At 44.6% G+C, this 14,362-nt stretch overlaps 1 protein-coding gene across 2 annotated transcripts in view; it reads left to right on the top strand.

The window, feature by feature from the left end:
- Positions 1–14,362, top strand: part of LOC129859688 (ATP-binding cassette sub-family C member 4-like) — a 42,829-nt gene extending 28,467 nt beyond the window's left edge. For both annotated transcript variants that reach the window (XM_055929756.1, XM_055929757.1), the window contains exons 17-29: positions 133–170; positions 272–378; positions 536–682; positions 1,526–1,605; positions 1,733–1,883; positions 2,018–2,248; positions 7,626–7,726; positions 11,100–11,447; positions 11,587–11,676; positions 11,796–11,968; positions 12,192–12,297; positions 13,100–13,234; positions 13,312–14,362. In XM_055929756.1, the coding sequence (XP_055785731.1) occupies positions 133–170; positions 272–378; positions 536–682; positions 1,526–1,605; positions 1,733–1,883; positions 2,018–2,248; positions 7,626–7,726; positions 11,100–11,447; positions 11,587–11,676; positions 11,796–11,968; positions 12,192–12,297; positions 13,100–13,234; positions 13,312–13,380 (1,776 nt within the window). In that variant the 3' untranslated portion in view covers positions 13,381–14,362. The remainder of the gene's footprint in view (positions 1–132; positions 171–271; positions 379–535; positions 683–1,525; positions 1,606–1,732; positions 1,884–2,017; positions 2,249–7,625; positions 7,727–11,099; positions 11,448–11,586; positions 11,677–11,795; positions 11,969–12,191; positions 12,298–13,099; positions 13,235–13,311) is intronic.

Genomic DNA, 14,362 nt, shown 5'->3' with positions numbered 1-14,362 from the left:
GCATATACAGTAAATACAAGCATTTTGACTTCTGATAGATGTGTGCAAAATCTAACTCTGAACAGATCAGTGCATTGGAACCAATGACATTGCAATGATCGAACCAACTATAATGTAATTTGTCACCCACAGGTAGCGTATGTTCTTCAGGATTGGTGGCTGGCCTATTGGTGAGAAGCCTCTATTGTTACAGTAGTACATTATTTGTTTCACAGTTCAGTTGGACCATAGCATTGTGAACATTCAAATAACAATGCTGTTTGATTGGCAGGGCAGGAGAGCAGGAGAAACTCAATATTAACAGCACTGTGATTGTCCAAAATGGCCTCAACATCACTCAAGAATTGGACCTCAGTTTCTACATGGGTATTTATGCAGGTATAGAGAGGAAGAGTATTCCTAAATACACTCTATATTTACGTTTCCCTTCAAAAAATGGGAATATTTTCCAAGTAAGTATGAGGTTGTCCCCTTCCCTCGGAGGAAGCTTTGGAAAATCGTGTACTGACTGACAAGTCACCTTCTCTGTGTTCAGGTTTGACTCTGGCCTCAGTCATCTTTGGCTTTGCCAGGAGTCTGGTGATGTTCAATGTGCTGGTGAAAGCTGCTCAGTCTCTGCACAACCGCATGTTCAACTCTATCCTCCGGACACCTGTACGCTTCTTTGACATCAACCCAATTGGTGAGAAACCCCCCTGTGAAATATAATTTATTTGTGTTGTCTTTTTCTTGTAGACTTGGAATTGAGTCCTGACCTCAAAATGCTTTGAAACTGGTTGGGTGAGAGGGGGTGAGAGGGGAACAGACGTCATTTCAACATCTAGTTTTGATTTACATTTGGTTGTTGTCAACTAACGTGAATTCAAAGTTTAAAAAAATAAAAAAGTATTTGTATTTAGGTTAAAAGTTGTGTGAAAAATAAAAATACAAAATTCCCTTACGTTTGTTAGGAATTGAAAACTGGTCAAGTTGTAGAGAAATACTTGATGCAAAATACAAGGTGAACAACTTCTATATTTAAAGGTTTAATAGACAGACATATGCACATGGAAAGACAGAAATGTCCCTCTAAGAAGTTTGCAGCAAAGCTCTCCCCCTCCAGAGGAGAGGGCGGAACTAAATACTCTTGCCTACCCGGTCGCTGTTTCATCCTTCCGTGTCAGGTGCCTAAGCATTAAATTAAGGCTGAGAACTTGGGGTTGAAAAGACTATACAATTTAAACGTCTTAATGGCTTAGGACACGCATGGTCGATTTTATGGCTCAGGGGCCCAGATACCAGTAACTAAGACCTGACTTATGGTGACCTCAGGCCTTACAGAGGGTACCTAAATGCCAAACGTCAATAGGGAATAGTCATCCAAAAATTGCATTCTTAGCAGGTGATAACTTTTTTCAAATCCAATCAGTTTTCCACGTTAAGTAAAAGTCATCACATTGAATTTTTTTGTTGAAATGACGTGAGAAACAATGTTGTTTTTTACCAGTATTTGCCCAGTGGATTACTTCCTCCTGTTCTGTCACAGGAAGAATTCTCAACAGGTTCTCCAAGGACATCAGCCAGCTGGATTCCATTTTACCTAATACCTTTGTTGACTTCAGTCAGGTAAGTGACTTTATAGCCCTAGAAGGGAACATCTATGTATTTTGGCAGGCGGATATAGATTTCCCAATCCAGTATCTAAATCTTTTCTTCTCTTCATGTCTCCTGGGCGTATCCGATCTTGCCACAGTCGATCCTGCAGAATATCGGCGTAGTGGTGGTGGCAGCGGCAGTCATGCCCTGGATCCTCATTCCTGTGGTTCCTCTACTCATCATATTCCTGTTCCTGAGACGCTACTTTCTGCAGACGTCACGGGACGTCAAACGCCTGGAGTCCACCAGTGAGTGACAGGACTGACTGGGACAGTGAGGGGAGGCAAGGGACAAATGATAATTGTACATTTGCTCTAATGTGTATGATTTCCTTTTGTGTCTGCAGGCGTGTGTGTGTTGATGAATTTCCTGTGTTCTACAGCTCGGAGTCCCGTCTTCTCCCACATGTCCTCGTCCCTCCAAGGTCTGTGGACGATCCGAGCCTTCAGAGCCGAGGAGAGATTCCAGAACACCTTTGACGCTCATCAGGATCTGCACACAGAGTCCTGGTTCCTGTTTCTGGTCACCTCTCGCTGGTTCGCTCTCCGACTTGATGGAATCTGCGCGGCCTTTGTCACTGTCACCGCCTTCGGCTGCCTCTTCCTCAGAGATGGTAAGAGGATAAATTATTATGGCTGTGTCCCAAATGACACCCTATTCCGTATGTGGTGCACTTTTGACCAGTGCCTTAAGATGTGTGTATATATACCTTCTATTAAGTCCACCTTAAGGGACCCCTGACTTCATTACAGAAGCTGTTACACAATGGTAGAAATCAATGTTGCTTTCATCTGACATAAACAAATTGAATTCGAGGTTGGATAATCTTTCTGCTCAAAGTCTTTGGCTCATTGCCTGTTCCCGAGCAACAACTTGTATTACACTTGGGGCCAAACAGTTATCCAAGCTACACTACCGGTCAAAAGTTTTAGAACAGCTACTCATTCAAGGGTTTTTCTTTATTTTTACTATTTTCTACATTGTAGAATAATAGTGAAGACATCAAAACTATGAAATAACACATATGGAATCATGTAGTAACCAAAATAGTGTTAAACAAATCAAAATATATTTTATATTTGAGATTCTTCAAATAGCCACCCTTTGCCTTGATGACAGCTTTGCACACTCTTTCCATCGGCTTCATGAGGTAGTCACCAGGAATGCATTTCAATTAACAGGTGTGTCTTCTTAAAAGTTCATTTGTGGTATTTCTTGCCTTAATGCGTTTGAGCCAATCAGTTGTGTTGTGACAAGGTAGGGGGTGTATACAGAAGGTAACCCTATTTGGTAAAAGACCAAGTCCGTATTACGGCAAGAACAGCTCAAAAAAGCAAAGCGAAATGACAGTTCATCATCCACATGAAAGTCAGTCAATACGGAAAATGTCAAGTGCAGTCGCAAAAAACATCAAGCGCTATGATGAAACTGGTTCTCATGAGGACCGCCACAGGAAAGGAAGACCCAGAGTTACCTCTGCTGCAGAGGATAAGTTCATTAGAGTTACCAGCCTCATAAATTGCAGCCCAAATAAATGCTTCACAGAGTTCAAGTAACAGACACATCTTGACATCAACTGTTCAGAGGAGACTACGTGAACCAGGCCTTCATGGTCAAATTGCTGCAAAGAAACCACTACTAAAGGACACCAATAATAAGAAGAGACTTGTTTGGGCCAAGAAACACAAGCAATGAACATTAGACCGGTGGTAATCTGTCGTTTGGTCTGGAGTCCAAATTTGACTTTTTTGGTTCCAACCGCCGTGTCTTTGTGAGATACGGTGTGGGTTAACTGATGATCTCCGCATGTGTATTTCCCACCGTAAAGCATGGAGGAGGTGGTTTGCTGGTGACACTGTCTGTGATTTATTTAGAATTCAAGGCACACTTAACCAGCATGGCTACCACAGCATTCTGCAGCGATACGCCATCCCATCTGGTTTGCGCTTAGTAGGACAGTCATTTGTTTTTCAACCGGACAATGGCCCAACACACCTCCAGGCTGTGTAAGGGCTAATAGACCAAGAAGAAGAGTGATGGAGTGCTGCATCATATGACCCGGCCTCCACAATGCCCGACCTCAACCAAATTGAGATGGTTTGGATAAGTCTGAGTGAAGGAAAAGCAGCCAACAAGTGCTCAGAATATGTGGGAACTCCTTCAAGACTGTTGGAAAAGCATACTAAGTGACGCTGGTTGAGAGAATGCCAAGAGTGTGCAAAGCTGTCAAGGCAAAGGGTGGCTACTTTGAAGAATCTCAAATATAAAATATATTTTGATTTGTTTAACACTATTTTGGTTACTACATGATTCCATATGTGTTATTTCATAGTTTTGATGTCTTCACTATTATTCTAAAGAAAAAACCCTTGAATGAGTAGGTGTCTTAAAACTTTTGACCGGTAGTGTATGTCAAGAAACATTAATTAATAAGAATGTTTCATGAAATAAAATAATCGAATCAAAATCACATTTTATTTGTCACATGCTTCATTGAAAACAGATGTAGACTCATAGTGAAATGCTTACTTACAGTCGCTTCCCAACAATGCAGAGATAAAGAAAAGAGAAATAATAAAAAAGTAATAATAAATAACAATAACTTGGTCGATGTGCAGGGGTATGAGGTAGATATGTACATATACAGTACGTCCGGAAAATATTCAGACTTCTCTTTTTGTTACGTTACAGCCTTATTCTAAAATGGATTAAATCATTGTTTACCCTCAATCTACATACAATATCCCATAATGATAAAGCGAAAAAAGGTTTCTATACATTTTTGCAAATCTATTCAAAATTAAAAACATACCTTACATAAGTATTCAGACCCTTTGCTATGAGACTTGAAATTGTGCTCCGGTGCATCCTGTTTCCATTGATCATCCTTGAGATGTTTCTACAACTAGGTTGGAGTCCACATATGGTAAATTCAATTGATTGGACATGATTTGGAAAGGCACACACCTGTCTATATAAGGTCCCACAGTTGACAGTGCATGTCAGAGCAAAACCCAAGCCACTGATGGAATCGTCTGTAGAGCTCCAAGACGACAGGATTGTGTCGAAGCACAGATCTGGGGAAGGGTACCAAAAACATTCTGCAGCATTGAAGGTGCCCAAGAACACAGTGGCCTCCATCATTCTTAAATGGAAGAAGTTTGGAACCACCAAGACTCTTCCTAGAGCTGGCTGCCTGGCCAACCTGAGCAATCGAGGGAGAAGAGCCTTGGCCAGGGAGGTGACCAAGAACCCTATGGTCACTCTGACAGAGCTCGAGAGTTCCTCTGTGGAGATGGGAGAACCTTCCAGATGGAAAACCAGCACTCCACCAGTCAGGCCTTTACAGTAGAATAGCCAGACGGAAGCCACTCCTCATTAACAAGCACATGACAGCCCGCTTGGAGTTTGACTCTCAGACCATGAGAAACAAGATTCTCTGGTATGATAAAACCAAGATTGAACTGTTTAGCCTGAATGCCAAGTGTCACGTCTGGTGGAAATTAGGCACCGCTCATCACCTGGCCAATACCACTCCTACGGTGAAGCATGGTGGTGGCAGCAGCATGCTGTGGAGATGTTTTTCAGCGGTAGGGACTGGAAGACTAGTCAGGATCGAGGGAAAGATAAACGGAGCAAAGTACAGAGATCCTTGATGAACACGTGCTCCAGAGCGCTCAGGACCTCAGACTAGGGCGATGGTTCACAAGTCTCTGAAAGTCCTAGAGTGGCCCAGCCAAAGCCTTGGACTTGAACCCTATCGAACATCTCTGGAGAGACCTGAAAATAGCTGTGCAGCAACGCTTCTCATCCAACCTGACAGAGCTTGAGAGGATCTGCAGAGAATGGGAGAAACTCCCCAAATACAGGTGTGCCAAGCTTCTAGCGTCATACCCAAGAAGACTCGAGGCTGTATTCACTGCCAATGAAGCTTCAACAAAGTACTGAGTAAAGGGTCTGAATACTTATGTAAATGTTATATTTAAGTTTTTTATTAGCAAATATTTCTAAAAAACTGTTTTTGCTTTGTCATTATGGGGTATTGTGTGTAGATTGCCGATTTTTTAAAATCCATTTAAGAATAAGGCTGACACGTAATTTTTTGGGGGGAAAAGTGAAGAGATCTGAATACTTTCCAAAGGCACTGTAACTAGGAATAAAGTATACAGTGCATTCGGCATATGAGTGTGCAAAGTATAGATAATAAACAGTAGCAGCATTGTATGTAATGAGTCAAAAGAGTTATTGCAAAAAGGGTCAATGCGGATAGTTAAATAGCTACCTGGACTAACTACTTAGCACTCTTATGGCTTGGGGGTGGAAGCTGTTTAGGTGTTGCTGTTGGTTCCAGACTTGTTACATCAGTAGCGCTTGCCATGCGATAGCAGAGAGAACAGTCTAAGACATGGGTGACAATTTTTAGGCCCTTCCTCTGACACTGCCTGGCATAGAGGTCCTGGGTGACAGGGAGCCCTGCACTGGGCCTTACGCACTACCCTCTGTAGCGCCTTGCAGTCGGATGCCAAGCAGCTGCCATACCAAGCGGTGATGCAGTCAGTGAAATGCTCTCAATGGTACAGTTGTATAACTTTTTGAGCATCAGAGGACCCATGCTAATCTTTTTAGCCTCCTGAGGGAGACCAGGCGTTGTCGTGCCCACTTCACGCCTGTGGTGGTGTGTGTGGACCATGATAGATCCTTAATGATGTGGAACTTGAAGCTCTCCGCTCCACTACAGCCCTGTCGATGGGGGTGTGCTCAGCCCTCCGTTTCCTGTAGGCTATGATCATGTCCTTTGTCTTGCTGACGTTGAGGGAGAGGTTGTTGGTCTGGCACCACACTGCCAGGTTTCTAACCTCACAATAAGCTGTCTCATCGTCGTCGGTGATCAGGCTCACCACCATCTTGTTGTCAACTTAATGATGGTGTTGGAGTCGTGCGCGGCCACACAGTCATGGGTGAACGGAGTACAGGAGGGGACTAAACACGCACCCCTGAGGGTCCCCTGTGTTGAGGGTTAGTGTGTTGGATGTGTTGTTGCCTATCCTCACCACCTGGGGGGCGACCCATCAGAAAGTCCAGGATCCATTTACAGAGGGAGGTATTCAGTCCCAGAGTCCTTAGCTTATTGATGAGCTTGGAGGGGATGATGGTGTTGAGCACTGAGCTGTAGTCAATGAACAGCATTCTCACATAGGTGTTCCTCTTGTCCAGGTGGGAGAGGGCAGTCCGGAGTGCAATAGAGATTGCGTCATCTGTGGATCTGTTGGAGCGGTATGCAAATGAGTTGGGTCCAGGGATGATGGTGTTGATGTGAGCCATGACCAGCCTTTTAAAGCATTTAAGGCTACAGATGCGAGTGCTACAGGCCATAGTCATTTAGACAGGGTACCTTGGTGTTCTTGGATACATGGATTATGGTGGTCTGCTTGAAATATAGGTATGACAGACTAGATCAGGGAAAGGTTGAAAATATCAGTGAAGACACTTGCCAGCTCGTCAGCGCATGCTCGGAGTACACGTCCTGGTAATCCGCCTGGCCCTGCAGCCTTGTGAATATTAACCTGTCAAAAGTTCTTACTCACATCTGCTACGTAGAGCGTGATCACACAGTCATCCGGAACAGGTGGTGCTCTCATGCATGATTCAGTGTTGCTTTCCTTGAAGCGAGCATAAAGGCATTTAGATCGTCTGGTAGGCTTGCGACACTGGGTAACTCGCAGCTGGGTTTCCCTTTGTAGTCAGTGATCATTTGCAAGCCCTGCCACACCCGACCAGTGCCAGAGGATTCGATCTTAGTGCTGTATTGAAGGCTCGATAGAGGTTGTTATGGGATTTCTTATAAGCGTACGGATCAGTGTCCGGCTCCTTGAAAGCGACAGCTCTAGCCTTTAGCTCAGTGCGGATGTTGCCTGTAATCCATGGCTTCTGGTTGTTGACATGCTGTGTAGCCAATTAATAGATTAAATGTTCTTATCTGTTCTATTCAGGGCTGGAGGCGGGAGCTGTGGGTTTGGTGTTGTCCTACGCTGTCACCCTTCTTGGGAACTTCCAATGGACCATTCGTCAGAGTGCGGAGATGGAGAACATGGTAAGATCACATCAAAGTCCTAACTCTGGTATTGTCCATCTCCCAGCTCCCCAGGCCCAGGACCTTTTACAATATGTGAAGGATTTTACCTGGGAATAAATATCCACAACAACAATTTCACAAAAACAAAGGAATGAATAAGAATATGTACATATAAATATATGGATGAGCGATGGCCGAACGGCATAGTTAAGATGCAGTAGATGGTATAGAGTACAGTATATACATATGAGATGAGTAATGTAGGGTATGTAAACATAATATAAAGTGGCATTGTTTAAAGTGACTAGTGATACATTTATTACATCCAATTTTTTATTATTAAAGTGGCTAGAGATTTGAGTCAGAATGTTGGCAGCAGCCACTCAATGTTAGTGATGGCTGTTTAACAGTATGATGGCCTTGAGATAGAAGCTGTTTTTCAGTCTCTCGGTCCCAGCTTTGATGCACCTGTACTGACCTCGCCTTCTGGATGATAGCGGGGTGAACAGGCAGTTCCTCGGGTGGTTGTTGTCCTTGATGATCTTTTTGGCCTTACTGTGACATCGGGTGGTGTAGGTGTCCTGGAGGGCAGGTAGTTTGCCCCCGGTGATGCGTTGTGCAAACCGCACCACCCTCTGGAGAGCTTTGCGGTTGAGGGCGGTGCAGTTGCCGTACCAGGCGGTGATACAGCCCGACAGGATGCTCTCGATTGTGCATCTGTAAAAGTTTGAGTGTTTTTGGTGACAAGCCAAATTTATTCAGCCTCCTGAGGTTGAAGAGACACTGTTGCACCTTCTTCACCACGCTGTCTGTGTGGGTGGACCATTTCAGTTTGTCCGTGATGTGTATGCTGAGGAACTTAAAACTTTCCACCTTCTCCACTACTGTCCCGTCGATGTGGATAGGGGGGTGCACCCTCTGCTGTTTCCTGAAGTCCAAGATAATCTCCTTTGTTTTGTTGACGTTGAGTGAGAGGTTATTTTCCTGACACCACACTCCGAGCGCCCTCACCTCCTCCCTGTTGGCCGTCTCGTCGTTGTTGGTAATCAAGCCTACCACTGTAGTGTCGTCTGCACACTTGATTGAGTTGGAGGCGTGCATGGCCACGCAGTCGTGGGTGAACAGGGAGTACAGGAGAGGGCTGAGAATGCACCCGTGTGGCCAAAGTGTTGAGGATCAGTGGCGTGGAGATGTTGTTTCCTACCTTCACCACCTGGGGGCGTCCCTGCAGAAAGTCCAGGACCCAGTTGCACAGGGTGGGGTCGAGACCCAGGGTCTCGAGCTTAATGACGAGTTTGGAGGGTTCCATGGTGTTAAATGCTGAGCTGTAGTCGATGAACAGCATTGTTACATAGGTATTCCTCTTGTCCAGATGGGTTAGGGCTGTGTGATTTGCGATTGCGTCATCTGTGGACCTATTGGGGCGGTAAGCAAATTGGAGTGGGTCTAGGGTGTCAGGTAGGGTGGAGGTGATATGATCCTTGACTAGTCTCTCAAAGCACTTCATCATGACGGAAGTGAGTGCTACGGGGCGATAGTCGTTTAGCTCAGTTACCTTAGCTTTCTTGGGAACAGGAACAATGGTGGCTCTCTTGAACAGCAGACTGGGATAGGGATTGATTGAATATGTCCGTAGACACACCAGCCAGCTGGTCTGCGCATGCTCTGAGGACATGGCTAGGGATGCCGTCTGGGCCGGCAGCCTTGCGAGGGTTAACACGTTTTAAATGTTTTACTCACGATGGCTGCGGTGAAGGAGAGCCCGCAGGTTTTGGTAGTGGGCCGTGTCAGTGGCACTGTATTGTCCTCAAAGCGAGCAAAGAAGTTGTTTAGTTTGTCTGGGAGCAAGACATTGGGGTCCGCGACGGAGCTGGTTTTCTTTTTGTAGTCCGTGATTGACTGTAGACCCTGCCACATACCTCTCGTGTCTGAGCCGTTGAATTGTGACTCTACTTTGTCTCTATACTGACGCTTAGCTTGTTTGATTGCCTTGCGGAGGGAATAGCTACACTGTTTGTATTCGGTCATGTTTCCGGCCGCCTTGCCGTGATCAAAAGCAGTGGTTCACGCTTTCAGTTTTGCGCGAATGCTGCCATCAATCCACGGTTTCTGGTTGTGGAAGGTTTTAATATTCGCCGTGGGTACAACATCATCGATGCACTTGCTAATAAACTCGCTCACCGAATCAGCGTATACATCAATGTTGTTGTTCAATGCTATCCGGAACATATCCCAGTCTACGTGATCGAAGCAATCTTGAAGCATGGAATCAGATTGGTTGGACCAGCATTGAACAGACCTGGGCACGGGCGTTTCCTGTTTTAGTTTGTCTATAGGCTGGGAGCAACAAAATGGAGTCGTGGTCAGATTTGCCGAAAGGAGGGCGAGTGAGGGCTTTGTATGCGTCGCGGAAGTTAGAGTAACAATGATCCAGAATTTTGCCAACCCGGGTCGCGCATTCGATATGCTGATAATATTTAGGGAGCCTTGTTTTCAGATTAGCCTTGTTAAAATCCCCAGCTACAATAAATGCTGCCTCAGGATATGTGGTTTCCAGTTTACATAGATTCCAATGAAGTTCTTTCAGGGCCGTCGAGGTGTCTGCTTGGGGGGGATATACACGACTGTGATTATAATCGAAGAGAATTCTCTTGATAGAAAATGCGGTCGGCATTTGATTGTAAGGAATTCTAAGTCAGGTGAACGAAAGGACTTGAGTTCCTGTATGTTGTTATGATCACACCACGACTCGTTAATCATAAGGCATACACACCCGCCCTTCTTCTTACCAGAGAGATGTTTGTTTCTGTCAGCGCAATGCGTGAAGAAACCAGGTGGTTGTACCGACTGACAACGTATCCCGAGTGAGCCATGTTTCCATGAAACAGAGAATGTTACAATCTCTGATGTCTCTCTGGAAGGCAACCCTTGCTCGCATTTCATCTACCTTGTTGTCAATAGACTGGACATTGGCAAGTAGTATACTCATGAGAGGTGGGCGATGTGCCTGTCTAATAGTTCCTTCCGGCTGTATGTAATAAGACTTAAGATTTCCTGGGGTAACAGTGTAAGAAATAATACATAAAAAAACTAAATACTGCATGGTTTCCAAAGAACGCGAAGCGAGGCGGCCGGACCTGTAGAAATATGATTAATTGGAATCAAAGGGTTTTAGTTGCATTCTGTCATTCAGGAATGTTCAGCTGAAACAGCTCACTTAAGAAAGCAGCGTGTGGATTATTGAAGTTCTGTAAAGTTCTATAATTTAGAAGCCATACTAGCATTAGACCAAGGTTAATCACATTCCCAGTCTCAAAGAGTAGGCTGGCAGACGAGATTAGAACCAGGTTTGTTTGTTTGATTGACATGGTTATTTATTTACCGTCCTCAGATGACGTCAGTGGAGAGGGTGGTGGAGTACACAGAGCTGGAGAGTGAAGCACCCTGGGAAACCCAGAAGCGTCCTCCCCCTGAGTGGCCGAGCCAAGGCCTAATCACCTTTGACTGGGTGAACTTCTCCTACAGCTCAGATGGACCTGTGGTCCTAAAGGACATTAAGGCCATGTTCAGGCCCAAAGAGAAGGTTGGCATCGTGGGCAGGACAGGTGCGGGGAAAAGCTCCCTGGCATCGGCGCTCTTCCGCCTGGCAGAGCCAGAGGGCAGGATCTACATCGATGGAGTTCTGACCTCTGAGATCGGCCTTCATGACCTGCGCCAGAAGATGTCCATCATACCTCAGGTAGCTACTGTTGGTGGGTCTTCTGTGGCTGCTCTGTCCCTTAGTCCTTCTGAATGTAGCAAAGGAAAGGCTTCTTGTTCAGATATGGGTCTGTTGGAGCTTATTACATTTTTCTGCTTGTGGCCCCTCTGTTCTGCAGGACCCAGTGCTTTTCACCGGCACCATGAGGAAGAACCTGGACCCTTTCAGCCAGCATACAGACGAGGACCTGTGGAACGCTCTCCAAGAGGTACTGCTCCTCAGACTCCTATTGATACAGTAACGAGATATACTCACACACATTTACATACAGGTTAATGGGCTTTTGGTGGCATCGGGGTCTTACTCCAGTAACTGTTTCCTCTCCAGGTCCAGCTGAAGTCTGTTGTGGAGGAGCTGCCCAATAAGATGGAGACGGTTCTGGCCGAGTCGGGCTCCAACTTCAGTGTGGGTCAGAGGCAGCTGGTCTGTCTGGCTCGAGCCATCCTGAGGAAGAACCGCATCCTCATCATCGACGAGGCCACGGCCAACGTGGACCCCAGGTACAGAGCTGCCTCACACACACACACACACACACACACACACACACACACACACACACACACACACACACACACACACACACACTGTCTGTCCTTTAGAGCTGATCAGCAGAGGCAGCTGATATGCTTTACAACTGGGAGGCACCTAGTAGTCAAGCAAAGCGTGATGGAGTTTCTTTATCTTGGTTGAGTCTCTTTCCCGAACTGTGTCTTGGCTCTGTAGAACAGACGAGCTGATCCAGAAGACAATACGAGACAAATTCAGGGAATGCACCGTGCTCACCATCGCCCACCGCCTCAACACCATCATAGACAGTGACCGCATTCTGGTGAGAGCTCTTCCCATCAAATAGATGTATATCTGTCACACACACACACACACACACACACACACACACGCACACACACACACACACACACACACACCTCATCAGTCATATAAATGAGATAAACCAGACTGAGCAGGTTGTGAGAAATTTACTTTTATTCTCTTTAATTTCAGGTTGATCTGAGATCTTATCCTATGTTTGTTTAGTGAAATGAGCTTACCCTGTATACCCTTCTCTGAAGGTGCTGAGTAATTAATTCAGTGCAGAGTGAAGTTGGTTACTCTCTATTGTAAACGGAGCGCTAGATCAGTCGTTCCCAAACTTTGGGGGTCGGCAGGGGGGGGGGGGGTCCCCCCATCCCCCAAAAATTGTTAAGTAGAGGTCTGAATTTAAACTTAATCCTGAAAGTTGTAATAGAAGAATGCCAAAGGTGCAGTTTTGATATTGGGGGGTGCATCAGCAGCTGTCCTCATCATGACAGTCATTGCAGACCTTAGAGAGCTATTCATCTAGGCCATGTCAGCTAAAGATTTTTAGCAAGGTTTTTTTGCCTATTGATTGTTGTAATGTTTGAGTTTTAAAATGGCAAAATGTATAGAATTGCTGGAAATACGCTAAATAAGAGGCGTATGAACAGTTTGTCATAAACAGTGCTTCAGCCCATAGAAAGACTGGGGAGGGCACGGGATGTTCCCCAGTGCTGGAAGTGGAGACTTAAGTGAAACAGTTTGGGAACCCCATAGATTTTCACTCCAGATCAGTTTAGCCAGGCTGACTTACTGACCTTTGACCCTGCCTTCAGGTGCTAGGAGCTGGTATGATCCAGGAGTTTGACGAGCCATACGTCCTGCTTCAGAACCAGGAAAGTGCCCTCTACAGGACAGTCCAGCAGACGGGCAAGGCTGAGGCAGCTGCCCTGCTTGAATCAGCCAAACAGGTGAGCACTAACACTGCATCCCAACATTCTCTCAACTGAACTTGATTTCTTTACCAATTCACAATATTTTCATTCAGGCGTATATGAACAACGGCAACAGCCATGGTCCAAAAATGGCCATGGCCTTCTTTGAGACGGTTGTGTGACGGTGCAGGGACTTGACGAGCAGAAAGAGATATGTGATATCTGCCCAATTTATATATTTTTTCCCGCTAATTGGTATTTTAACCAATCAGATCTTTTCATATTACTCTGGCTATGTAAACGCAGGCAGAGTAATTTTAATGGTAAGTTGTTGATTACTTGTTTTCATGCAAAATCAGGAAAGATTTCTGGAACTGACTTTAATATGCAGTGCTTTATCAGTTTTTTTTATTTAAATAAGGAAGCAAAATGTATTTCCTTATTGACACTTTGCTGATGTGTGTTGCATATTTAATACTACTTTCATTGACAATCATAAGAAGAGTGTTACAACAATAGAAGTAGCATTGCATTTTCATACTTTGTGCCTCAATCTTTTACTATTTGAACTGCTGCTACTCCTATTGATTTATTCTACTGCACAGTATCCTGACATCATGCTGCACTGTTTATGCAATCACTTTACTGGGCAATGGAACTAATAGGCGTGTGTATTCATATACGTGCAATAGAAAATTACACTTCACCATTGTACGCACATGAAAAGACATGCTGTCATTATGCTATAAGGGATTCAGGGATTCTCATGAGTTTTAACTTGACCAAAGTGAGTAACCCATGTTTGTCTCACGTTGTTTGCATGAGTGAAAGCTGTGTGATGACAATCTAGATCATTTAAAAGCAGGAATACCTACCCGTCAATGTGAAAATGCATTGAACTTATCTTGAACTTTGACTTATTCCCTAATGGGGCAGTATAGAGACCTTGACTTTAGATTTAGAAAATGTATAATTTTGATTCCATTGGTTTTGCAGTGGATGTAAAATGTAATTGTTTTCCCAAAGGTGGTGTTATTTTTAAATGTATCTATAGCAACATAGTACCTCCTGTTTTTTACACGTTTCAGATATACTGATGTTCCTTACATAGTAAAAGTTTGTTTGTAAAATAATATTGTGAAATGTAACCTTTATTCAAATTAA

The sequence above is a fragment of the Salvelinus fontinalis genome, chromosome 7 (assembly GCF_029448725.1).
Source record: "Salvelinus fontinalis isolate EN_2023a chromosome 7, ASM2944872v1, whole genome shotgun sequence".
In the NCBI taxonomy this organism is placed as follows: Eukaryota; Metazoa; Chordata; class Actinopteri; order Salmoniformes; family Salmonidae; genus Salvelinus; species Salvelinus fontinalis.
The sequence above is the reverse complement of the archived record's forward strand: the minus strand, read 5'-3'. Positions and strand labels throughout refer to the sequence as shown.